This window comes from Heliangelus exortis, chromosome 11 (genome assembly GCF_036169615.1).
Source record: "Heliangelus exortis chromosome 11, bHelExo1.hap1, whole genome shotgun sequence".
In the NCBI taxonomy this organism is placed as follows: domain Eukaryota; kingdom Metazoa; phylum Chordata; class Aves; order Apodiformes; family Trochilidae; genus Heliangelus; species Heliangelus exortis.
This window is the reverse complement of record NC_092432.1, coordinates 19,639,883-19,666,909: the sequence shown is the minus strand read 5'-3', so window position 1 is coordinate 19,666,909 and position 27,027 is coordinate 19,639,883. Positions and strand designations below refer to the sequence as shown.

Below are 27,027 nucleotides of genomic sequence, written 5' to 3'. Positions count from 1 at the left end.
AGGTGGGAAATTTCAGTGTGACAGTATCAAAGTTATGATGGTATCTTGGCACAAAAGGTGTTCAAATCCCTCTGAGATCTTTAAGGCATTGCAGTAGAGCTTTAGGGATGCATTTGTAAAAGAGTAATGAATTCTTAAAAAGATCCTCTCCAAATTTATGGTTGGCTAGAGAGCCTAGCTAGGCTGACCTGAAAATTTATAAAATGGAAATCAGTATCCTGGGCTTACCAAAGATGGAAGCTGACTTCTCAGAAGTGAAGATGTAACAGATGAGAGAGCTAGGAACTGATTATCAAACTGGTTGAGTGACTTAGAGTTGAGATACCAGTAGAGAAGAGTCAGTCAATAAACACAGAATGAGGAGACCAGAGTGCTGGGGTTTTGGAAACAAAAGGAGTGCACAGAAATATATTTCACATATTAAGGGTGGGTAAGCTAATTGAAATGTCACATGATGAGGGCCTTGGGAAAAAATTTCACTCTTCTAGGTCTTTGGAGCTATTTAACAGAGAGATTCTAAATAATCTGGGCATAGGCTAGCTGTGTTGACATATGCAAAAGTTCATAGAATTCATAGAATTCAAAAATATAGCCATATTATAGCTAAATTTTTAATAAAGGTGTCTGCAGTGTGCTTAATGGAATGGTCTAAAGGGATGCAAGAACAAGTCTGTTTATTTCAGCCAAAATAGGGTAGATGCTGAAAGGCACTCAGCACATGGAGATGTGCTGATTTGTTGATAAAATAATAATAAAAAATAATATATTGTAATTAATAATAATAATATAATAATTTTAAAAAATGAAAAAAATAAAAAAAAAAAAAAACTTTTTATGGACCCACAGTACAATTGCCAGAGGAGCCCCCTGATGATAAGCACCAGTTGGAAGATATCTCTTGTCTTCTCACTCCTTCCAGTCCTGGATAATAAATACCTTTGTTCAATCTTTTGCTGCACTGACCCTATTAGAGAACAGGTTCTTAGTTTGAAAGAAAACTATTTTCCTGTTTAGTCCTTTTATAAAACTTAGTATGAAGTTCCTCTTTAAAGGAGAGCTCAAATTATTTGTCTGACTGTCTGCATAATAATTATTCTTATTATAAAACATACAACTGGAACAAATCCACACAGTCCATACAGTGTTTCAGTCTTTTCATTGAAGTTAAACAAAAGTAATTGGAGTTTAATTATCCTAAAAATTGTTATAGAGAAAGGAAAAGGATAAAGAAGAGAGTTCCTCTGAGGAGATTAGGAATTCCCTGACATACAGCTGAATGACTGTTAAAGATATGAAAAGAGGCTCAGGGGTGGACAGAATTGGGACAGATTAAGGGACAGAAAAATTGTGTGCAAGTTTTCTCACATTGTCACTGTTGTTTTGAGAGTGGAAAGGTGAACACAGGGAATAAATTGTCTTTTAGAAATAGGAGACACCAAGAGCAAGAGATTCAGAGGGTGTGGGTGGAAAAACTTGAAAAGCTGTTCAGAATTGCTTTGGATACTTTTTTTCTTAAGAAATGATACTTCTAACACAAAAGCAGTATGTAAAAAATACTGTGATACTGCTGTATGTTGAGAAAATTGACAGACAGCCTCTTCCTTATTTCTTACACCAGAAAACAAAATGCATGAAAGCAACAGGTAAGTTGAGTGTGTAAGAATATTAAAAAAATATAACTCCTTATCAGAAATATACGGCCATGTAGTGTCTCAGGAGAATATTCAGGCCTACACTTATTATTTCTTCTGTTGTAGAAATGAGGTTACTGAAGATCCCCAGGAGATTCCAAGCATTCTAATTTTTCACAATAGTATAATATTTCTCAGAGTTTTTTCCCTCAACCAGTTTTGGAAAGCCTATTTTTATATCTGCCTTGGAGGAAAAAAAGATGCTGTGATAAAGCAGTTTGAACTGCATCAGATTATGAATCCAGATGAAGAATGGCATCATTGCCTCAGCAAGCATCACAGCAACTCAAAGACCATTCCCAACTGTTCAGTGGGAGTTGTGTGGGCAACCTGCAGATATTATGTGACATGAGAAACGTGACAAGTCTGAGGGAAAAACATGAAGTCTGATATTTGAGTCATAAAATTCTCATCCTCCTAGTTAAAGCAATATAAAATGTGATGGGAACCTGATTCACAAACAAATCTAGGACTTCCCAGCACTTGTCAAATATGCAGTGTATACACTGTGAGACAGCAGAAATTGCTATCAAAATAAAATCTGTTCAGTTAAGAGGAAAAGCAAAGTATGAAAAAAATCTTTAACTGAAGTATGCTTGTGAATTTGGAAATCTAGATCTAACCTTCGTGCCTCTGCACTCTTTAGCAAAAAGGTTTCCATTTAATTGCATAGCATATATAGTCAGAATGTGGTTTTTGTAACTGTAGCAGATTCTTAAAACAAGGAGCAATTGTCACAGTTCATGTCCATGGCCCACAAGTTGCAGGCTGCAGATGTTAACTTCAAGGAAGTTACTGGGTGCCATGATGAACCTTCTGGTTTCATCACCACATCATCCTGCCCCTGTGCTCAGCTCTGGGGAGGCCACAGCTTGAGTCCTGTGTCCAGTTCTGGGCCCCTCAGCTCAGGAAGGAGATTGAGGTGCTGGAGCAGGTCCAAAGGAGGCAACTGGGCTGGGGAAGGGACTGGAGCACAGATCCTATGAGGAGAGGCTGAGGGAGCTGGGGGTGTTGAGGCTGGAGAAGAGGAGGCTCAGGGGAGACCTCATCACTCTCTCCAACTCCCTGAAAGGAGGTTGGAGCCAGGGGGGGGTTGGGCTCTTTTCCCAGGCAACTCTCAGCAAGACAAGAGGGCACAAGAGGTCTCAAGCTGTGCCAGGGGAGGTTTAGGTTGGACATTAGAAAGAATTTCTTTAGGGAGAGGGTGATCAGACACTGGAATGGGCTGCCCAGGGAAGGGGTGGATTCTCCATCCCTGGAGATATTTCAAAAGAGCCTGGATGTGGCACTCAGTGCCATGGGCTGGGAACCACGGGGGGAGTGGATCAAGGGTTGGACTTGATGAGCTCTGAGGTCCCTTCCAACCCAGCCAATTCTAGGATTCTATGATCCTGAAAAAAGAAACCACTCACAGAACACTGTTAGTTTATGTAGCAATCCACATAACTGTAGTTAATGTGGGATACAAATTCATGACTCCCAAAGATTCCATGCTCTACTGATTAAGCTAGACAAGCAAAAATTAAGTATTCTCACCTAGGGGTAGATTCCCTTGTGGTACACATTGTACTTCTCCATCTTCCATCATCACCCACCAAGTGTGTCCAGGCCCTTGAGCAAAAGCAATCCCACAAATGGCTTTGCCTTTGCCTGAGGCAAGATAGCTCTGGGGGGACTTAAAATTTATTTCCTTAATCCTTACATCTTTGTAATGTCAGGATCTGTTTTCTTTACTCTGTGAACATGGTGTGTTTCATACTCATATTTAGTACTTCAGTATTCCTTTAGTACTTTTTAGTTTTGTGTTTTAGTGACTCCTGCAGAGCATATGGGAAACCTAGCTTAGCTATACCTTGAAATTTTTAGTCTCTACCTGAGAGCTAAAAACCACATTTTGAAAGGAAGATAAAAGTCATAGGTACCATTCCAAACCAAATACTATTAATGTTGGCTTAGAGAGCCAAGGTTGACTATAGCCCATAATTATCTGAGTCACTGAAGAACCAAGAAGAAATACCATTTATTATTTGGGTAAAGCATAAGTGGTGTTTCAGCAAAGCTCATCAAAGATGGTTAGGGAAAGTACTCCAATGTGAAGGAGTATTGCAACACCTCCTAGGAACTTTCATCTGCAGTTGGAGATAAGAACTTGGAGCAATATCAGCTCTGTCTTCTTTGAGAAGACAACAGTGAATAACTCGATAAGAATGTTAGGGTGAAAACCAGAGCTGGGAAGAGATGGGGAAAAAAGTTCTATTATCAAAGTTAAATATTTGAAGTTAGAATGTATTGTATTAAAATTCAAAAAGTCAAGATAGATTACATATTGCAAAAGAAAACAGAAACCAAAGAAAAATGGGACCGAGTTCTTTTTCTGTGAACAAGGTATTTAGTTAAAATATCCTTTTATTTCACAAGAACTGCTGAAAGAATATTTTTTTATGTAGGAATGCATCATACACTTTAAGACCAGGTTAGTTATATGGACAGTATAAGCTAGCTGTCTGGTCCATGATTTTTTCTTCAGAAAAGTCAATATTATTTTGGTTAAAAATAAAGCTTTTTTTTGATAGGTGGATGGTAGAGCACCAGAAGTAAAAATATATTATTTGCTTGCATTTTAATTAGAATACATATTTTCCAAAATGAGATGGAGCTTTTGTCTTAGGAAGCAGTGAAGCAGTGACTGTGTGCAGCTCTTCACAAACAGTGTAATCTAACCTGTCACTGCATGCACAGCTTAAAAATGAGGGTACCCTTATAAGCACCTGGATGAAATTAAAGCCACCAAATATGGAATATGAGAATTTTCAGAGAGGTTCAATGACTTTGGTACTCTGCAAATGTAGCTGTCTGCAGAGCTGAGAGCACAAATTAAGAGAAAGCATTTTTATTATGTTAGGAATTTCTTAGTTTAGGATTCAACTAAAGACATGTAGTATCACTAGGATAAATGCTTTGGGGATTTATTTGTGATTTGTGGTTTGCTTCATACATTGGTTCTTCTCATTTTCTTTCAAGTTGAGTCCTGTTAATCTCTGGTTTATGTATAACTCTTTGTTAGAACAAGCCAGTGTAAGCAGTTCTCATTTAATTTTTTGCATTATTAAAAACAGTAAAAGATGTTAATGAGTGGCTACCTTTTATATGCAGTTCAGTAATTTTGGAAATTACCATGTCCAGACAATCTTTTGGTTAATTTATATCCCAGGAAAACCTTTTTCATTATCTTTATTTTATTTATTAAGAAGTTCCACCAAATAGTATTTTATGGTTGACATATAAGTCATCATGCAAGATAGGAAAGTGCTTTTAATAGCAATGTTTTGGATAAATTGAGATTTTATAGCATTGTTGTAAGAATGACAGAGAAATTGGGAAAATTATGGCCTATGAGACAGAAATAATTGTAACAAGAAGAAACAGAATTACTAACAGCATTCTCCTCATTGTCCTCTTGCTTCACTAAGAAATGTGAAAATGTGTGGCTTTTACAAAGGTTAGAAAATGTTGTGTGTGGAGGTTTGCATGGGAAATTTCTCTGATATTTTGCTGCCAAGGGTTCAAATTCTAAAATATTTGCAGCAGAAGACTTTTTACCTTGAAATAAGGCGAGAAAATACAAATAACACAAAATTTCTTACTTAACATCGATGATCTAGAATTTGAAGTTTGGTTATCACTTTCCTTTAATAAATGAGCTGCTGCTGTTACCATTTATCTTTAGCATGTGGAAACTTTTGCATCCTGCTGTTGTATGTTAAGCTTTGTTTGTTTCTCATAAATAAGAGCACTCAGGCAGAAATGCTGATCCTTGCAGAGCACCCTTAACTCTGACAGCTGCCAAATACCCAGCAGCCTCTGGTTGTTGTAAGTGTGGAAACCAGTGTGAGTTTCCTTTCTAAAAAAAGGAAGTTTGGAAGAAAGGAAGTAACTTGAAATTCAATGTACACATAGAAAGAAGGAAGCTTCTGTTTCTGATGTGCTACACTGAGCAAAGTACGTTTTGAAAATCACCTATTTGAAGTTTTACAAAGCTTTAACTCATTTTCTTGAGATCTATTTTAGTATGCCCACACTTGCATAAGAACTTTGTCAAATGGAAATGAAGTGGATAATTGAGACTTCTGTGGATAATTTGGCATGTTTTAAAATGCCTATTTAAATGGATTTTTTAGGGTTTATATTTAAAGTACATAATTGATTGTTGGATTTGAATAAGTAAGTAGGCTGTCATTTGGGCATAAATTTATTTTTTTTATCTATGGAGATCTCAGAGATTTTTCTTTTTTTTTTTTTTACTTCAGAGCTACATTTAATTGCAACTTTTCAGGCTTTGACAAAGGAGCTCTTCTAAACCATGACATTTGTTACTTAAACAAAATTCACATAGCACAGGAACATTAAGCAAAACACAATACTATTAAAAACTCAGCTGCCATTTTAGCAACTTAAGGACTTGAAAAAGTCCTGCTACCATCCCAATAAAGCTGCAGGGCTGGGCTGCATTAGGAAGACCACAGCCCATGGGCTGAAAGGTATCTGTGACTGTGCATTTGGATGCTTATCCCCAGTTTTGGTTCTCCAGTGTAAGACAGACATTGTCACACTGCAAAACCAGAGCAGACAACAAGTGCTGAGCACATGGAGCACACAACATGAGGAGCAGCATGAGGAAAACACAGCTAAGGGGAGTGCTGGTTGCATTCTTCACCTTCCTAATGAGATGCAGATACAGATCCTATGAGGAGAGGCTGAGGGAGCTGGGGGTGTTGAGGCTGGAGAAGAGGAGGCTCAGGGGAGACCTCATCACTCTCTCCAACTCCCTGAAAGGAGGTTGGAGCCAGGGGGGGGTTGGGCTCTTTTCCCAGGCAACTCTCAGCAAGACAAGAGGGCACAAGAGGTCTCAAGTTGTGCCAGGGGAGGTTTAGGTTGCACATGAGAAAGAATTTCTTGATGGAGAGGGTGATCAGACACTGGAATGGGCTGCCCAGGGAAGGGGTGGATTCTCCATCCCTGGAGATATTTCAAAAGAGCCTGGATGTGGCACTCAGTGCCATGGGCTGGGAACCACGGGGGGAGTGGAGCAAGGGTTGGACTTGGTGATTTCTGAGGTCCCTTCCAACCCAGCCAATTCTAGGGTTCTAGGATTCTATGCTGTCAGGACACAGCTAAATCCCTTCCAGGAGAGTAGTGAAAGGCATGAGCATACAATTCAGGTAAGGAAACTGATATTAGCAGCAAGTCCACATTCCACAGTGAGACTGGTCCAACACTGCAGTACATCACCCAGAAAGTCTGTGTCAGTTTAATGCTTGGAGGTATTCCTAGTTCAGCTGTACAGCCCCTGAGCAACCAGATACAGCTTTGAGCTAGATGACCTTCACATGTCCATTCCAGCTTAAATTGTTCAAAAGTTGTATAAAAATAGCTGCATTATCTCCAAACAACATCCAGTCTGCTGCACATGTAGTCAGTGCTGGATGCCTAGAGAGAACAAGTTATACCCCAGTCACTCTGGGCAGCTGAGGGTTGAAACAGTAGCCACAATATTGCAGCTTTTTTAGTTAAGGACAAAATTTTACTCAATCACAACTTTGTGATACTTCTTGACTCAGGTTCTACCTCTACTTCCTTTTCAGTGGCAATCAGAGCAGAACTTTTGAATACAAGATGTATTCTGTCAATCTTGGACACTTTGTACAATATTTATTAAAAGAACAACTGAAACAATCATAAATATTACTTAGGTAAATGTAAATATATACCACCAAGGGGGAACATCTAAGCCCAGGGTTCAATGTTAGCAATTGCAGAAATTGGTTGAAAAAATTAAAATTTTTTACATCTTACATTCCATTTAAGAAAAAGCAATGCAGAAATGCTGTATAAATTACACTCTGATAATTTCTGTCCAACACTCTGTAAAACAACAATACTTTAAAAATTTAACATCAAAATTGTCTATACCATACAGTCTTTATGTCTCTGTGCCATTCAGTTTTGAATTATTGTAGTTACTATGTATATGAAAGGAATTATAACTATGGTAGTTAACAGCTATTTATTTCTGAAATACGTTTATAAATTGTTGGGTTTTTCTAATAAGCAGCTTGTGGCTCATTAGGTTTTTGATACAAGATGTTTTACTGTCTCAGATCGTTGTGAAAAGTATAAAGAACGCAGAGGAAATTAATGGAATAAAGCTTATTTTCTTGTGTCAACATAATTCATCTGAATGACAGGATAAAAGAAAGCCCTGAATCAGAAATGCTAAGTTGTAATGTGAAAACATTTGCCAGAGTTTGCTTTGTGCTCACCTGTCTGGGCTGTGTGGAGCAGCAAACATCCAGGTTTGTGAAGGTGATGCTGAAAACTAGAAGTTTACTTTGCTTATGGGATTCCACTCACCACCAGCTCTGCTATTTGAGTGCTGTTCCTAAATGCAATAAAAAATTGGAAAGGCAATGACATTGTATAAAGAAAAGGCTGGGATAGTGCTGAAGCCAAAGTCCTGCCACAGAACTGCCATTATAGTGTGATAAGCAAGTAATTTGACTTTCTCAATCAGAATTAAATTATCTGGGAGTCCAACTGTTGAACTGTAAGAAACTTCCATGAACATATGTCTAGCTGAACCCTGGCAAGCTACAAGGTGTCCTTTCCAAGCATGTTAATGCTTGGAGAAGTGTGTATTATGGCCAATACCTCAACACAACCAGGCAAATTAGGTACCTATTAACATGAGTCTATTAGGTCAATTTCACTGGCTGAAAAGGTTGATTAGCTTAACTCTCCACATTACATTAATAACCTACTTTGGATAAATTTAATCCTCTTATTTGAATCCTGCTGAATACACCTATAGATACCATAAGTGTCATGAAGTACGTTAATTACATATAAAAAGTGAAAGGTTTATACTAAAACCCAGAGGCTTCCTCTTGTGTGCTCATTTTTGTCACAGTCATCTGCTCAGAGGTCACCGTGCTGGTTCCAGTGTGTACAGGATGTGTGAGAATGGCAGTCAGTCCTACAGCTATACTACTCTACCCTATAGAAAAATATATCCATGCAATATAAAATTGCAAATATCTGTACCCCAGGCACCAGCTGGAAGGATTGCACTGGTATCTACTCATTAGGTTTGTTTCTCGGGGACCCAGAAGTTGATATCTCTGAGTGACAACTTCAGGTACCTAACTAAAGCCAGGTGGGATGAATTGAGGATACTCTGTAGAACTACAGGAAACAACCTCCTGAGAAGATCATTGTATTTTCTCTGTGCACGTGTATTTTCACAAGTTGAAATGTGCAAACATATACGTACCACTAATCAAGCAGATGTGTTTATATCAGATTCAGCTTTGCATCATGGACAAAAAAAAGTGTTGTTGTCAAATCAGCTTTTCAATATTTCCTCAGAGCAGCTTTGCTAAAGTTCATTTGTGGTGCTAAAAGAGCACTCAGACTGGACTGGAGGTAAAGAAATTAAGAGAATTATAGTTAAAATATGTTTAAGCTTCTGAACAAAAATTGATATTGTTAACAGAGTTAATATAAAATTCTGTAACTGAGCTTCTGTTTGCCTACTAGAGGCATATCCATGACCTGAGCTAGTAATTCTTTCTTATTAAAGTGACAAGGCTAATGAGCTGTTTGCAGGTATGACACTAAGAACTTCAAAAGTTCATTCCATATTTACAAAAAAAGTATAAGAATATTTTCTTTTTTATTTATTTATTTATTAGTAGTAGTATTGTTATAATTTATTATTTTATTATATTATTTATTAATTTCTTTATTATTGTATTTCTTCTTTTACATTTTCTGTAAAATATTCTGTGAAAAGTTGTGCCATAAATTCAAGAGAAAAGCCATAGAGCTCTGTGTGTTTCCTCCTGAACATGGTCTTAGGTGATTTTTTATATTCATGGTGAACAGTGAGTGTGTTCATCCTGCTCTCACTGCACAGCTGTGTCAGACCCACAGGTCCAGTAGAGCAGACTTTTTTTTTTGTTTGTTTTTAATAAAAAGGACAATTGCTTTGCTTTTAAGTATGACATGAAACACACAGTGTATGTCACTAAAATGTCAGCTTTTGCTGGTAGCTAACAGTGAAGATGGTAACTGAAAGCTTAAAGCTTTTTTTCTACATAGAATAAGAAGCATCTGGGATCTATGAAAAAATTGTTGAAAAATACTTACTTTGTAAGAGAAAAAATGCCTACAAGGGACTGTTTTTCAAAGATGACTTGAACCATAATGCCAAAACAAAATGTTTAATTCAAAAGTGTGAGTTTTTCAACCTTTTACATTCTTTAATGTTTTATCCATACTTCAAGGTGAAAGTCTTGAAGCAGTAAATTGGGTTCAACTGGTACAAATCCATATAGCTTCATAGACAACTTGACTATTTTCCAGTGTAATAAGGGAACTAAGAACACTCTTAACTGCTAAATATCTGAGCCTGAGTTTTGGGTTTTTCATAAGCCATCTGATTGATTTAAAGTTGAGGTGTTATCCACAAGATAAATGTTTCTTGATTTAAAAAGTGGTGTGAGGGAATTGCTGCGATATTCAACTCATAATTAGGCCCCTGACATTAGACCACGGAAAGTTTTTATTTGAAGACTGGATGGTACAAAAGCTGAAATGCAGTACGTGCATACTAGGGGAATTATTTTGTGGAAATATTTGCCTTTCTGATGCACAGCTGTAAGCATAATTTCTAGGAGCAGGTGAACTGATATAATGTGATTGATTGCAGGTTCCCTCAAGAGCTGAACATGGGAAAAGTCAGTGCTGAAATCATGTGGACTCTGTTTGCCCAGGACATGAAATATGCTCTGGAAGGTAATTAGAACACTTAATTACACTGGAGAGTTCACTGAGACTGATTGCAACAGCAAATCACACCTGGCTGGCATCAGATTTCTGAGGGTACTAGGAGTTTTCTGATGCACTTGTTTAAGATACTTCATAGGTAGTGAAAAAGAAGCAGTGTAAAAGAAAAAATCATTCTACTGTGACTATATAGTTATCTGAGGAAGGAGACAAAAGAATTTAATTTGAAATGCTGCTTCTTATTCCCTAAATATGACAAAATCATCAGTGTCCAAGGAACCACAAATATGCTTGCTAGAGTGTACTGTAGACATTGCCTGTTTTCTTGCTAGCTGAAAACATTTAACTTGTCCATAAGAGACATTTACAGAATAAAGTTGTGGAGAAAATAGAGGTAAGTAAACCTTTTTGTATTCAAAACACAAGTCGTTGTGAAAAAAAAGTTGGACTTAAACAGCAGTTTAACAACTCAACAGGCATAAAGGATTAAAAAAAAAAAAAAAAAAGGAATATTTGAAGATTAGTGCCTATATTATTTGCTCTGCAATGTCTAATGCAATAATATCAGTGTAATGTTCTTTTGACATTGTAGGATTTTATGATTATAAAGAAAAAGAGATAAAAGATGAATTACTAGAATTGCTCTGAATGGAAGAATTATTTTGTTCATCTGGTGTTGTGTTACTCTGCAGATTGTTCTATTTGCATGTGGAATTTGCACACTAAGCACAGCAGAAAGTGAGAAGGAAGGAATGAATTAGAGGCAATGTGATTATAATATGCAGAATGACAAGAGAAGACATGAGAAATCAATTCTAAGATGTGGGTAGGAGAAGAGGTGTTCAAACTAATACTTGCAGGTGTTTTTCTATAGTCCTGTCAATCAGAGGTATAAGTTTGAGAAATCTAATGGCAGGCAGGAGATCATCCTTTGAGAGTGCTCAGTCAAGTCAAAAGCTACCAGGAGTGAGAAGTATGAATAACAAATGAAAGCTACTACTGTGATCCTGCTTACACCAGTGAGAACAACCTTGTATCTCAAGAGGTTGTAAATCAGGAACAGGCTCAGCAACTTAGAGACAGCTAACACAGGTTGGTAAGAATTCCTAAAAGCCATCAGAAATGACCTGTTGCCCTCACAGCTTTGGGTGCATAACACCCCTGTGCCCCCAGTGCTTGTGGTGTTTTAGCCATTGAGCTGTAAACATTCTGTACTGCAACAGGATAATTCAGGGAAGATAATTAACTCAGTTTGCTGAGTAGAGAACACTGATCACTCAAAAGGCAGCTTCAGATCACACCCTTTGTTTCTTGGTTGTAAAGAACACAATGGGAAACTTTTGAGGGAGAGTTAATTATACAAGATATGAAATGGGGAAGGTTGAGTTGTAGCAGGACTTGAAAACAAAATAGAATGTTAATAACCTAATTCTGCAAAGAATCTCCATGTATGGAGATACATTGGTGTCTTTTTTCTCCCATAGGTACAGGAGTAAATTTCCCCTTATGGGCAAGCACATTAGTTCTGAACTAAACTTATGATACTGGTTCCAGCACCTCCAAGAAATGGGATAAATCCACTGAAACTGGTTGTTTCTTCATTATGTTTCAATAAGCTTTAAGTACAATTTGCTGGATAACAATTAGAGAACACCTGTGTGGTTTTGTCTTTGCTTCTGCTCTACAGGCAGAGGCAGATACAAGACAGGTAATTATTAAAGTTCAGCCTCACATTTATCTTGCTGCCTGATTATTCCTGTTTTGTACTTCACTCTACTAATTGCCTATAAAATGCTACCATGCCTATTTGGTCATTTTTTACTCTCACTTTGCACTCTTGTGACAAGCCAAAGTGCAGAGAATCCAGTCTGAATGTTTCCTTCATGGAAAGATACCATTATTTTACTATTTTTTTTTAAATGAAACAATAGATAAAGAAAATGGCCAAAAAAATATCAAAGATGCAAGGCTGCATATTCAGCACTTCAGACCCAATACAATTAAGGCTGCCTTTCTTACCCATATTGTCTTTTTCCTCACAGATTTCAAGCATGACAATGTAGCATTTAATTATGTGATAACATTTTCTGAAGAGTATATTCTTTCATAATTTTCCAAATTTTATACGTAGTAGAGAGTTACAAAAGCCAGAATCAATGTAAACTGGATTTGTACACCAGCATTATTGGTCCTCTTTTATTGCTTTCTGATTATGTGATTACTTTGAACAAATGTTGAAAATTCAAGTACAAAGTATTTGAAATTTTCATCATATTCTTCAGAACCAGAGCTTTAGTCATCATCATAGATATCCCAGCAGATACAGTGATTCCATTCATAGCTTTTCCATTTCCATAGGCTTTCCACAGTCAAGTCATGCACAGAGCAAAAATTCCACTAACAGTAAAAAAGCACAGTTCAGATTATTTCAGTCCTTGGAAGCAAGTGCTTATTTCCTTCTGTAGCCAATAGTAGCTGTGTATATCTAAAGACAGAATTTTGTCTCCCAGGGTTTGTTCTTTGAGTAGCATTGACCTCTTTATTTTTCATGATACATAAATTTCACTCTGGTGTGATATTGGAAGGTAAAAGCTGCACTGAAATTCATTTTATTAAATTATTTTATGTGCTGGCATTTTAATTTCTCTTGGTTGCATGCAGGGCAACAAGCTTATGTTTAATGAAGCTGCATATCTTGCCTCGTCCTCTTGGGGATGTTACCATCCACTTTCCTGGAACTCTTCTGAAGTAGTAATTGATGAGGCCAATATGCTAAATTTTAAATAAGGAGTAAAAAAAACAACTCAGTAATATTTAGGAGATATCAAAGTTAATTTGCCTAAAGGAATTTGAAATGCTTAGGCAGTACAACACAGAGAGTAAAAAATGACAATGTTTTGTAGTAGAAAATAGAGTTGTATGCAGCAGAATCACACATCCCTCCTGATATGACATTTTACACCTCTGAGACAATATGTAACACTGGTATTTTGTGCCCTGAAGTTTCCAGAAGCAGTTTACCTCTCCTAGAAAGGAATGTCCAGCTCTGCCTTTTCAGATGCTAAGCAGCTGGCCTTGGACTCCCGTGTAGCTGCTGTGAAGCAAAGCAGGGGCACTCTGAGCAAATGGCCTCTCACTTCCAGAGCTCCCCCTTGAATAAAAAGAGCAATGTCACCTCTTCTCTCTTAAAGTGCACTGCCTTAAGTCAAGGATTGATTAGCCCACTTCCAGGCAAGGAGACAAAAATGGACACTAAATCATTTTTTTTCTCACAATTCAGAATAAGACAGTCTGCCTTTCTTCCTTGGTCTCTGGTCAGTGAGGAAATATTACTCTGGTTAAAAAATCTTTGAACAAGATCTACACTGCCTTTCCTAATTTAGGTGTGTGTCCTCATTACATGCACTTGATCTCCTTATACTTCAGTTTCTATTTGTCAAATATGAATAGTGCAGCTTAATCATCTCATAGATGTTCTGAAAGTGCAATCCATTGTATTTATGAAGTGATCAAAGATACTGCAATTAAAAAATTCAAGCAAATGCAAAGATTGAATATGAAGTAGTCTTCTATGAAAGAAAAAACTTACTTTTAAAGGGAGAAGTAGAGGTTTTTTAGTTGTAAATCGGTTGTAAATATCTCCACAAAAGGAGCTAAAGATGGAAGATTTTCAATTATATTTATCTTGACACAAAAAAGCTCTTTCAGAAAGACCAGTAGTACTTCACATTATCTAAACCAATCTACATTATACAAAATCATCAATTAATTGTGTCCCACTCTGAGTTTCAGTTAATAATCAGTGACTTTGTTGCCTGTAGGAAAGTACAAGAACCCAGGATTGAGATGAGCTTGAGTCTGTTTTTCTTCATTTGTGGCCTGGGCCAGTTTGTTGCATTCAGTCAGAGCACAATAAGCATAATAATACCCACCTTAAAAGAGGCAGTGAGAGCAAGCAGCTGCTGCACTGGAGAGAAATTGAATTGAGATCAAGTACCTATAAGAGAGCTGCATCAGATTGCTGTGGTGTCTCCACAGTGATTCATTCTCAGCCAGTCTCATTCCTCATAGGACTTCCTTAAGAGCTCTTCTTTCATCAGCCAGATTCAGTTTGTGCCATAAATGTAATTCCCAATTATAAAGTTTGGAAATAGCAAATTTTCTGGAATAGCAGTTCTGAAAGAAAAAAAAACCAAAATATGCAGCTTGTAGCCTCTAGGATGATTGGTGAGTAAATATTGCAGATAAGATAGAATTATGTGGCAGTGGTGGAAAACAGCATCAGGGTTTTGATGGGAAATTTTGCAGTTAACCCAAACACAATCCCCTCATGCTCAGTCTCAATCATTTTCCTTTGAATAAACTCTAATGCAATAGCTTGTATGTAGTAATTAAACCAGATGAGTATGATATAATTAATTTGTTCCACATAAGTGTTCTTTGTAGCAGTTATTCATCTGCAACATTATCCTTAAAGCAGCAAAACTGGACAAGTTTTTTTTTTTGTTACATATTCATATATATATATTTATGTATATCTGGTGAATTTGTCCATTTTTACTTACAAATTTCCTATTTGCAGTTCTTGTTCATAAAAATTCAAACTATTCTGTAAAACTGTTTCATTAGAATTCTGCAAGCAGTTTAACTGTATGTTGTTACAAAAAAAGGGTAGCTAGGAAACTGCTTTAGAAAAAGAAAAAAAAAAAAAAGACAGCTCATGTACTCAAATAAGGGAAAATTAGAGTTGAACAAAGTATCAAACTGATTACTCAAATATTTAAAATGTTCATCTTTTCTGAAGGTTGTTAGGTTACCCTTTTCTCCTTTTTTAGCAACTAATATATATCAAAAATTACATGGATACTCAGTGATGTTTTTACCTCCAGGTTAAAAGGATAAAGGGTTCTGTAGTGAAGGGGATCTGTTCCAGTTTGATAAATGCCATTATGTCTTTAGTGTCATGTAGATGTTTGTGCTTATTATGTCTTTGCTATGACACTGCAAACACCAGAGCAAAACAACAGTTGTGTTACAATTCCTTTTTGTTTGCTGTCTTAAGTAAATCATCTCAGCTTTTTGGAGGAATTCTTGGGAAATGAGCAAGAGAGGAAAGTGTTTTGTGATGTATTTTTCTGTAAAAGAGCAATTGTCTGCAATTAGATATTTGCTAGATCCTGTGTCACCAGGTCAGTGGCTGATTTCATCATAGAGCAAACATGAATATTTTAATTCATTCCACATCAGAGTCCTTTTAAAAAAATCTGTCTTTTTCGGTTACCCAGACAGCACCTGAATAGAAGATTTTTTTTATTTTTTTTTCTTGGTGCTGTTTCTTTCTGGAAGTTTTCTTAAAGGCATTACTGTAATTGTAATTTGTGCAACTGAGATGGAACAAATCTGCACCCAGTTTTCTCTGTAGCTGCAGTTACAACATCTATTACATCAAACCTGCAGAAAACATCTGAGCATTAGAGCATTACCCCTAAGGAGATACTTAGTAAAAAACAACCCACAATATAATCAATACCATAAAAAAAGATGCTCCTATTTGAACCTCAATAGATAAAAGCAGATAAAGTGCCCTATAGACACAGATTACAGTTTACATATTTTTACACTTTACAGAGATCTTATCGGTGTTTTGGGTTTTTTGTTGATTCATGATACAGAAATACAGAATAATGTGCTGCTATCACTAATGGGAAATGCAAATTTCCTTGCTATGAAACTCCCTAGATGAATCAGTGCTTATAAAAATGCTGCATTACCAGGAATGTTTCACTAAAATAGCAGGAAAAAAAATAATTAATAATAGGTTCCCTACACTGGAGATTCTGTTTATCCAGGATTAATTATGAGAAATGTCTACTATTTCTATCATAATCTCTGCTGAGCACATTTACACATTATTCAATTGGCAGTTTTACTTCAAGGCTGTCTCAGTATTACAATAATTTTGCAAAGTGAGAGTGGACAACTCCTTTCTGGGTCCTAATCTAAATTTAGGATGCCAGCAGTGATGTTCCTGTGTTTTCTAGATGAAATTCATGGGCAGTGCAAATAAAACCACCTAATGTCATCCAGTTAAAATTGTCTTGGGCTACCCCATATGGGTACCTGGTTTTTTCTCTGCTCTTTGATTTATATGAACTGAAGAGGTAACATGGATGGACACAAAGTGACTTTGTAGATCCTGTGAAGTGTTTTCTGCTGTTCATGTGGGTTAATATTAGGAACTGTGGGTGTGGTTTTTTACTTATATGTAATACATTTGGAGAATTTTGAAATTTTCTTTCCTAGGTACAATAACCTAGAGAAAAAACTCAACTATTCCTTAGTTACTCTTGTGTTCAATTCTAATGTGTTATGTTTTAGATCTTAAAAGAGAAAACATAAGTGAATGCCATTTTGTAAGTTTTACCCTTCCTTAGAAGTTTGTCCACCACTGGCAGCAGCTCATTTCTAAAATTGGATCAAGAATTTACTTGGTTTGTATTATTATAACAATCCATCCTAAGTTGCCTTGTTTAATATAATAACACATCCAGGCAACCCTTCAATGAAAAATAACTGTTCATTTCAGAAATTCTACTCAATTGGGCTGTAATATAAGACAGATTTTTCTTAGTAGTGGCTTAAGCAGTAGATTTTGATAGCAATAAGATAACTATTCTCAGGAAAAGACTGGTATCACCTGGAAGAACCACCTTTTATTGAGATTGTGTTTGGTCATCTAACTGTCACCACCAGTAGTTTGTGGAAAAGCTCCTACCAGAATGAAAAAAAATAACATTCTGCAGGTCTGCAGAATGTAACAACTATGAGAGTACTCATGCATCTTTCTGTGGTTCTGTATAAGGCTGGGAAGCAATGATGTTATGTAGTAGAAGCAAGTTTGTGGGTTTTCCTTGCTGCAGTGAAGACAGCTGAAAAGCCTAAACTGTGGTCTGGTCTTTGCTTTGGTTTGGTTTCCCTAAGAACCTGGGTACTGCAAGTACTGCTGTCTCTTAAAAAGTCAAACCAGTTGTGCTTTAAAATGCAAGTATTAGGTCACTAGTGCATAGAGGCACAAGAATGTTATTTACTGTTAGTGCACTATTAAATGCTTTTATTTTAAATCCTTCCATTACAGAACATGAAAAGCAGAGGTTATGCAAAAGCACGGACTATATGAATCTGCACTTCAAAGTGAAATGGTTTTATAATGAGTATGTGAGAGAACTCTCTGCTTTCAAGGATGCTGTGCCTGAATACTCTCTGTAAGTAGAACATTGGGAACCCTCAGATGAGTTTTGGCTTGGTTCAAGGTTTATTTCGGTTGAATATTTATGTTCAGGTTTGTGCAAGATCTCAAGATGTGTTGCACTGACTTTACTTTTTGTATTTCCTTCTCTTCAGTCCTTCATCCTATCAAATGAAATAGTCCAGCTATTAAAAGTGCTATTAGCTATTTCATTGGACTTTTTTTCCAGCTGTTGTAACTGCAGCTCTTCATAGATGAAAAAATATTCTGGTCAGAAAATGCCTAAGGAAGGTATGAAATGCTGGAACAGCAGCAGTATTCATTAGAGGCCCCTGCATTTGTTTCATGCCCAAATTTGGATAAAGATTGAATGCTAAAGGGATACAGTACTGAAATTATTCTTCATGCATTGGATTAATATTTCAATGCTGGATTGATTTTTTGCCTTTCCTTCTGCAACATTAACTCCTGTTCTTTTATACAAGCTATCTGGAATCTCATTCCTTAATCTTTTGTAAGTCTGCTGATTTGCTGAGATGGTTTGAGGCCTCTTTTTGCTTTAAATTTCGAGGGGTTTTTTAAATAAACATATGATGTTATAGTAACTGAAAGGTTTCTTAAGTTATTACATATAAAAATTTAAAAATTCTTAATAAAGAAGCAATATTGCTAAAAGATATACTCTAAAATATGGTAGGCTTTTTAGCCACTAGAACACATGTGAAGACACAAGATGCCAAACTTGTGGGTCATATGGCATTTCTTCTCTCAGGATCTTTATGAAATGTACTTAGTTTACAAAATTGCTTTTTTTCAGGTGGTTTGAACCATTTGTCATTCAGTGGCTGGATGAAAATGAGGATGTCTCAATGGAATTTCTTCATGGAGCACTAGAAAGAGACAAAAAAGATGGGGTGAGCCTTTACTTTTTAATGAAAAAATAAATTCCTAAGACATTTATACTGCAAAACCAGAAGAATATTGGGTCCCATAGTATGTTTGGTAGGCCTCAAAAGGTTCTGTCAATAACACTAATGGTGTGGGTAAATGCCTGCTCTAATTCCATCTATCTAAATTCCCTATAGATTTCAGTCCTTGGTTCCACTAAATTGCAAGGTGATACTGGCACCATGAAGGAGCATTTTGGTTTTAAAAGTTTTGAAAGAAACAGAAATGTCAAAAGCCACATTTCTCAGTATTATCAGTGTGACTTTTAAAAAAGAATCAATAAAATTAGTTATTACTTTTTATGTTAGGAAGAATATCAAGTGGAAGAAAATCAGTTAATGCAGTTTGGATCTCTGAACAAGTATTAACTCATTTGAATGTTTGTCTCTAGTTTCAGCAAACATCAGATCATGCCCTCTTCTCTTGTTCTGTGGTTGATGTCTTCACACAGCTCAATCAGAGCTTTGAGATTATTAGGAAACTGGAGTGTCCTAATCCAGAAGCACTGTCTCATTTAATGAGAAGATTTGCAAAGGTAAATTAAAATCAATGCATCTCAACTGAGCTTCAGAGAGCCTGGCACTGTGTTACCTTGTACTTTAAAGCTAAGTAATTGGAATCAATATGTTCTGTCTCTGACTGGGGTCCTTAGAAAGATGTGCTGTCTGTGGCTTAAGACTCTTTTTTATGTCCTTTGTCAAAATCATTTACCAATTTGAAAAGTCCTATCGACTCTGAGATGTCATATTTATATATGTTGTACAATCAATTTTTACTCTTGCTAAGCACTGATAACAATCCAATTAATGGAGCAATTTAGTGAAATGCAATTATCTCAGTAGTCACTGCCAGGGGAAAAAAAATCATGGTATGGCAATAAAGTATTGTTGCCTGAAGTCCTGAGGTGGTAGTTCTTATTCATCTGCTGGTCAATATATTCAACTTTCTATTTGAATTGTAAAATTTCCTCACAAGTTTTAGATTTCCATTATACTTCTGATGGCTTTCAAAAAGTCTGCATTTATATTTATTTCTTTTGCTCCATTACAACAGTTTTTCATTTGCAAACAAAGTTCATATTCACATGATTATTGCAAGGTGAGCTCATATTTTCAGGCTCTGAAAAGTTCTCCCTTGGTCTTATTTTTTCCATTATGTTTTTAATCAATTCATTGTCACCCTGCAGGGCTTTTTGAGCTTTCAACTATTCCATCAAGTAAGTAGCATGGTGCAAGGAGCAGAGCTCTCAATACATCTCAAAAACACTAAAATGACTAAAATTAAAGTATCTCTGCTATTGAAGATTACATTCCATTAAGAACAACCCACCATCTGCTGTGCAAGGATTTGAAAATATGCTCACAGGGCTTTTTATATTATAGCTAAAAAAATGCCATATACTAAATGTGTAAGAACCTGTAAAAACTATTATTTATATACTCCCTTCTTGTGTTGTTTTTCTAATTATTTTTGAGTTATGAAATATACCATTTTAAAAATTCTTCTTCTCTCCTAGACTATTAACAAAGTGCTTCTTCAGTATGCTGTAATTATTTCAAATTACTTCAGCTCATACTGTGATAAAGAAAATGTGGTGAGTAAAAAGCTGTGTTATGTTTCTGCCTTAGAAATTACCTTTGAATGACTTACTGTCTTTTTTGAAAATGTCATCACTTTTGTTTGGCAGAAAAAGCATGAATGGATGATGGGATTTTTGTTTTGCTTTGTTTTTAATAGGTAAGAATGTTTTCATAGCTGTTTACTTTGCTGTGTAAAAGCTGGAATAGGTGGGATTAGTTAAGAATCTTAATTAGAAATTTCAGTATTAAAGTGGAAAAAAAAATGGCCTGGAACACTCCCTGGATAGCAGCCTTATCCAATGGTGAATCTGTTGGGGATAATCTATCAGGATGTCACTCTTCATGCACTTTAACTTTACAGATGCACTTTCCATGTATTCCTTACCTCTTTCCCCTCCAGGGGAAAATAGAGAGCTGCAAATAACACAGAACTTTCTTCCCAGTGTGGAGGAGTGAATGCACTGCACACCTATTTTAATCTTAATCAGTTCAAACCAAGCTTCAGCTAAAATAATCTGTCTCTGTGTTTGACCCAATATGAGCCATAACTAGTCCCAAATTTTGATGTAAAAATGAAATAAAATCTGTAGCTATGTTTTCCCATGCCTTTCAATTTAATGTTAATATTAAGTAAAGCTTACCACTTCATAGAAGAAATTAGTTTTAATAGTGTTCAGTCAGTAAGTCAAGCTGTTTGTATAGCCTTTTGACCTGTCCAGTGGGATTTTTTTTAATTTCTGAAGTGCTTGACTTCTGAAGTCACCCTGGTATGCCAATCTTTACAAAGACTTTAGATGGAATTAATCTCATTATGTTATAAATTGTTGTATCAGATGTATTTGGGGGACTTAACTTATTTTTGACAGAAGCTACCTTAGTGAAATACATTTAGCTTAAGAAAAGACCACTTGATCTGGTGATCTCAATCAAATGCAAAAATCTGTCAATCAATGCAAAAGTCTGTCTTCTGCATTAGGGCTGCTAGAAGGGATTAAGCCAAATAGTTTTTTTATGATTCCAGTTAGACTTTGGCATTTTTTTCAAGTCAATAAGTCTACTATTTCTCTTAAACAGTACAAAATGTGCACATAAACTGCTCAAATAAAAGCTTTCTGAAGGTGCTTTTCATGGATATGTATCTAATGTAAAAACATCCTCTTATCTCCCACCTTCTGTCAAGAGTTTACAAACAAACCTGGTTTTAAGTATTGTACTTGCCACTCATTTTTCCACGTTGTTGCATTTAGCTGTCATTTGTATAAATTGCTGCAAAGAGTACTCTGAAGGACAAGATGAGAGTGAAATAATAAGATGTAAGCTCTGGTTCTGTTATTTACTTACAGCAACAGAAATTTTTCCATTCAGTCAAGGTAGGCTTAGACTCTGAAAAAGCAGCCCTTGCAAGCCCCAAAGGAAGCTTTGAGAATTGCCTCCATCTGAAGTATTTCTCTCATAGCTTCTATATCTTGCCAAAGGCATTTGCTCTTGTTTTGAACAAAAGAACCATGATGTTATTTTCAGCTGCTTATTCCCCTGTGAGAAATCATAATAATTGGATTGTAATATTGCAGGTGATTTCCAGAATAATGAATATGTCATAATGGAGATGGCACAGAAAAGGACGACTCAGTTTTAGTCATCACAAATTAATAGAAGGTAGATAAAAAAAATAGAAGTAGTCAGGTTTGTAGGTTTTCTAAGGAGCAAGAAGAGAGGTGACATTTCAGCCATTATACAGACCAGTGTCTTTTGCAGGAGGGGAAATAGCATGCTGTACTGGAAAGCATTAATGTAATGATTAAGAAGTTAGATCAAATTTCTTTTTTTTCCTTCAGTTGAGAAGAACTCCCACACCAAAGTTCTTTGAGAGTAATGTAGATCTAATTGAAGCTAAATTATGTTATTGATCTTTTGAGTACCAAGGTCTAATCCCACCGTGTTTTAGGAGTCATTCTAGTCATAGATCCCTTCTTCTATAATTCCAGACACAGTTTGGACAGAGTCTCTGTCACCTGACCTGATCCAGGAGGGGGAATCAGGAAAAAGAAAGGAGACTTGTGGGTTGGAATGAAAACAGAATAGCAATAATGAACTAATATTAACCCCAGTACTACTGTGAGATGCAAATTTAGAGAGAATCAGACAGAATTTGTATCTTACATTGCTAAAATTTCCTCAGCTCCAGATCCCAGTGGTGAGCTGTGCACTTCTGGCAGTGAAGGCTGAATGCCAACACCGCCAGCTCCAGAGGGAACACACTGGTGGTTACAGAAAGTGGGAGAAGAGGCCTCAGGTGTGGGATGACTGATGAGATGGACAGGACCCTCTCAGGAAGAAAGCCATGGTAGCCCCCAGCATCCTTGCAAACCTCCCAGTTTATAGTGAGGTGGTGCTTATGGTATGGAGCACTTCAGCTGCCAGTCTGGGTCAGCTGCCCTGGGCTTCCCTCCTGGCCCTCTGCATGTGCACACCCTTGGTCACTACAGAAACCTGCACACCAGAGCATCCTCACTCTTTTGTTGTCATAGACTTGGATTCCACTGTCTCTCAAAACAACAGTTCCTTTGAACAGAAAAAAAGTATTTTAGAATTCTGTTCCAGCAAAACCAGAACAATTTTGTAATAAGCTGCTTAATTGTATCCGTGTTTTACTTTTTACCTTATATTTATCTAGCAGTTGCTGTCTCTTACATTGTAGTTCTTCTGTTCCCTTAAAGAAATGAGATTAAACATCAATATTTGTAAACTAAAATGATTGTAAAATCATAAAATTCTACTGTGCAATTCATTCCCCAGCTTTTCAGGCAATGCAGAGTGTATGTTTCTGGAATATTATCCTGTTAAGGGAATTGCCTGTTGATTAATCAAATACTTAAGCATCAGCCATTATCTGGGTTACAGTGCTGTCACAGTTTTCTGCAAAGATTTGGTCCAAAAAGCAACTTATCATTCCCTTTCTCCCAACCTATTTTCACTCCCCAAGAACTGTGATCAGTATTGTGCCTCAAGGAGATAGTAGTGTATTACTAGCATGATTCTACCAGATGTAATTGGACTGTGTGAGTAGCAGCTACATGGTTCAGGAACTGAAATACTGGGATCTGGAAACTGCCCAGCTGGTTGGGAGCAGGTATGAATTTGCTGGTGGGGAAACACTCTCTTAAGGTCATAATGGGCAACACTGGCTGTGTGGGTTTGCTGTCTGGGAAAAGAGGAGACAGCAGGAACATGCATTTCAGGAACATGAAATCCTCTAAAAAACACAATTGAATGAATGTAAGGCTGCTGAAGAACTGACCTTAAGACCAGAGGCTTTATATTCATAAACAGAAGAAATATAACATGCAGATTCTCACATTTGCTGTTTTCTTTGTAGCCCTGTATCTTGATGAACAATATTCAGCAGTTAAGAGTCCAGCTTGAGAAAATGTTTGAGTCGATGGGAGGAAAAGAGGTGAGCCATACTCATGTCCTGGTTCATTCTAAATTCCTTAGAGATCATTAGCATCATGGTTTCAATGTAGCCACAGCCTTAACTTCTGCTTGCAAAGAAAATCAGTACTTAAAAAAAAAGTCTAGAAGAACTATTCAATGTCTTGACAATACTTGAAAGACCTAACACTATTTCACAGAAACATGCTAATGATCTGTAAATTTCAACCAGCCCTTGGGTGTTTTGTGTTGTAATCTGTAGTGGCAGCTTTATTTTAATATTTGTATTGGACTATACTTTGCTTCTTTCTGTATCAGCCTGTTTTGCCTGTTTCTGACAATTCTGTAGAATATGTGCTTTGTGCTTTGTCTGTAATGTCATGTCTCTGTCTAATGCCTTCGACTTGCAATCCACTGAGCAGAAGAAAGAAGGAGAGAGATTCTCTTATGAGGTTTGTGATAGTAAGCATCTTTTATTATTCCTGACTATATTTTCTAAGGCTAAGAACAGTCATAATTCCTACTAATTTCCATTGATGCATTTGTGTAACTCCCTATGATCTAAAATCAAAAAGAGCTATGCTTGGGCATTGAGTTGACACTCTAAATTGAAAAGCTTTACTAGGTAGATGGTGTGAAGTCTTTCAGAATTGCTGAAAAAATCTATGCATCATTTTTAAGTGCACTTTTCAGTACCTGACAGCCTGCTTTGGCACCATTTCACCAAGAGCTGCTACTCAAAGTCCAGCTCATGCTTCTCTTTACCATCTTTCATATTTCAGAAGATTTTAAAGTGCTTGGAGTCCTGTCAACAGTAAAAGGACACAAATACATGTTTCAGTACTTGCCTGATTGTAGTCTTTGACTGTTTTGAAAGCTAATGAAAAAACTGACATCTTTTCAAGCTACAGAATACCATCTCCTTCTTGAAAAAAAAAATTGTTTAGATCATGAATATGCCATCCTTAGTAATAGTAGCTGGCTTTGAAAGAGAAGTTACACCAGCTTTTTCTCATTGAGACTGTCATTTGATAGTTTCACAAAACTTAGATGTAATATGACCACAGTACACATTGGAAACTGGAAAAGTGGAAAATCCATTATTTTATATCTCCACATGCACAGTGGGGTGCTGCAAAGGTAAAATAATCCCCTGTGCCATTCAGTGGATAGCACCTTCCAAATGAAGCTATAGATTAACTCTGTGGTGAGGAAGTTTTGCTGAGCTAACAGTAGCTTCTTGAAGCTGCCATGGCAAAAATCCTTCCTGCTCCAGAGAACAGGGAATAAACTTCTGCAGCCTTGTCATCTCAAAAATTTTATATCAGTCATTAAGACATATCTTTCTCATCCAGACATTGCTATGTTTTTTGTGGTTACTATGAGTACCCCTTCACTCTGAATATTACGAATGATGTTGACTTCCATGCTCTTATGTTCTGTGCTAAGTACTTTTCTATTAAGGTCTTGGATAAAATCCTAGGTATTGAATGTCACGAATCATAAAAATAGTTAAGTGTCCATAAATCCTGGTGAAGACAGGGCAGAGGAAAGCTGAGTAGCACTTTATGTCTGTACCTATCACATTACTTTCAAATCAGAATATTTTCTTGAATCTCCAAAATGCTCCATTTTCCTTAAGAAAATATTATTTCTTCTTTTGCTCCCAATTGTTTATACAATAAAACGAGAGGAAAAAAATAGGGTTTTATACACCAGTTTTCTTTCAAAGTCTCTCATCACTTCTCATCCTTTTTGCTTTCCCCTTAGATTTTAATGGGGATGAATTATTAAAGGTTTTACAGTATCAAAGGAACATTTCCTACAGATGTGGTGCATCAGGCAACCCTTGGAGAGAATTTGGAAGTTTTTTTTCAACCCCTTTGCTAGGTACCAGATCTACCTAATTTATACTCCAAGAAAAAAGATCTAAAAAAAACATTTAAAGTTTTGTTTGTTTCTTATTAGGGGAATCTCTTGAAGAAAAGTATCAAAGTGCCCCTCAAATGTTTGTCTTCAAACTGGGGTACTTACTCCCCTAGCTATTCCAGTACTATAAACACAAGTGGCCACTTTACCTTCTTGAACTGGTACTTACAAAAAATAAAGGCAGCAATAAAAACTGAAAGCAGTTTCCTTGCAGGGAAAATAGTTGAATATTTTGCTTGTGAAGAGCATAAAATGTTGGATGATTTTCAGTGGAACAGGGATTTCTATTTCAGTTAAAGCAAAGCTAATTTTAAGAAAAATTAAATGCTGTTAATCTCCTCAGTGTCACATTGTGAGCAGTACATCTTTGTACATCTTTCCCAGTCAGAAAACCACTCTCAAGAAACAGTCCCTGTGCAGAGTAGGCCTATTGCAGGGCAGAGAGGTCTATAAATAGCAAAAAATCTGGGCTTGCAGCTCTACTGCCATTAAAATAAAATATTCTGAACAATATGAGGTATTTTTCTTTAACTCTCCTCTTCTGCTGTGGCAAAGCAGAGGGTTGTTTTGAAAAGTATAGAAATCAGAGTAGTCTGCCATAATAAATTAACTCTAGTGAAGTGGGATCCATTTTACCACTGCCTTTGTTTTGGTTTGGTTTTTGTTAGACTCATATAATCTTTTTGGTTGGAAAAGACCTTTAAGATCACCAAGTCCAACTGTTAACCTAGCGCACTGTCAAGTCCACCACTAATCAAGTGCAGGATCATGGGAATAAATTACTATAAAGCAGAATTTTGTTTTACCTCCTGTTTGTTTCATCCAAAAGGAAGCATTCATTTGCACTGAATCATTTCTTCGTGTCTGACAGGTTGGGAGCTGAGGAAAAGGAAAGGAGAAAAGCTAAGGCTTGTGTTGCTTTTCAGCAGATGGCAGAACATGTTGGAAATGAGTTCCAGCAATTAGCATTTTAAAACAGGTGGAAAGCAAGAGCCAGGTTGTTTGTGTACAACAGGATTATATTGACTGTAGGCAAGTCATAATTCCACTCCAGGAAATTCAGTTCCACCTTTACATGTAGTGCTTAGGATTTCTGATAGCAATCTATACGTTGTCCTAAAGACTTTGGTGGTCTGACAGAGGCCCAGACTTAAGCAGAATAGTTCTGGAGTCTTCATCTTTACTAAGTCAGAGGCCTCAGTAGTTAGAGCAGTGGCAGCCAAACACCTTCAAAATTCACTATACTTGGATAGTTGAGGTTGGGGGGGTAGAAGAAGGATGATGTCTGTAAGAGAAAAAAAGAACATCTAAAGTGATGGATCTGATAAATACTTGTATCTTTCCTAGATGAACA

General features: G+C 36.6%; 1 protein-coding gene across 2 annotated transcripts in view; it reads left to right on the top strand.

The window, feature by feature from the left end:
* Window positions 1–27,027, top strand: part of UNC13C (unc-13 homolog C) — a 111,943-nt gene that overhangs the window by 66,557 nt on the left and 18,359 nt on the right. The window contains exons 17-23 of one of the 2 annotated variants that reach the window (XM_071755148.1): window positions 10,462–10,547; window positions 17,674–17,800; window positions 18,602–18,698; window positions 19,124–19,267; window positions 20,249–20,326; window positions 23,689–23,766; window positions 24,167–24,196. In XM_071755148.1, coding sequence (XP_071611249.1) covers window positions 10,462–10,547; window positions 17,674–17,800; window positions 18,602–18,698; window positions 19,124–19,267; window positions 20,249–20,326; window positions 23,689–23,766; window positions 24,167–24,196 — 640 coding nt within the window. The remainder of the gene's footprint in view (window positions 1–10,461; window positions 10,548–17,673; window positions 17,801–18,601; window positions 18,699–19,123; window positions 19,268–20,248; window positions 20,327–23,688; window positions 23,767–24,166; window positions 24,197–27,027) is intronic. The other variant, XM_071755149.1, reaches the window with a different exon arrangement.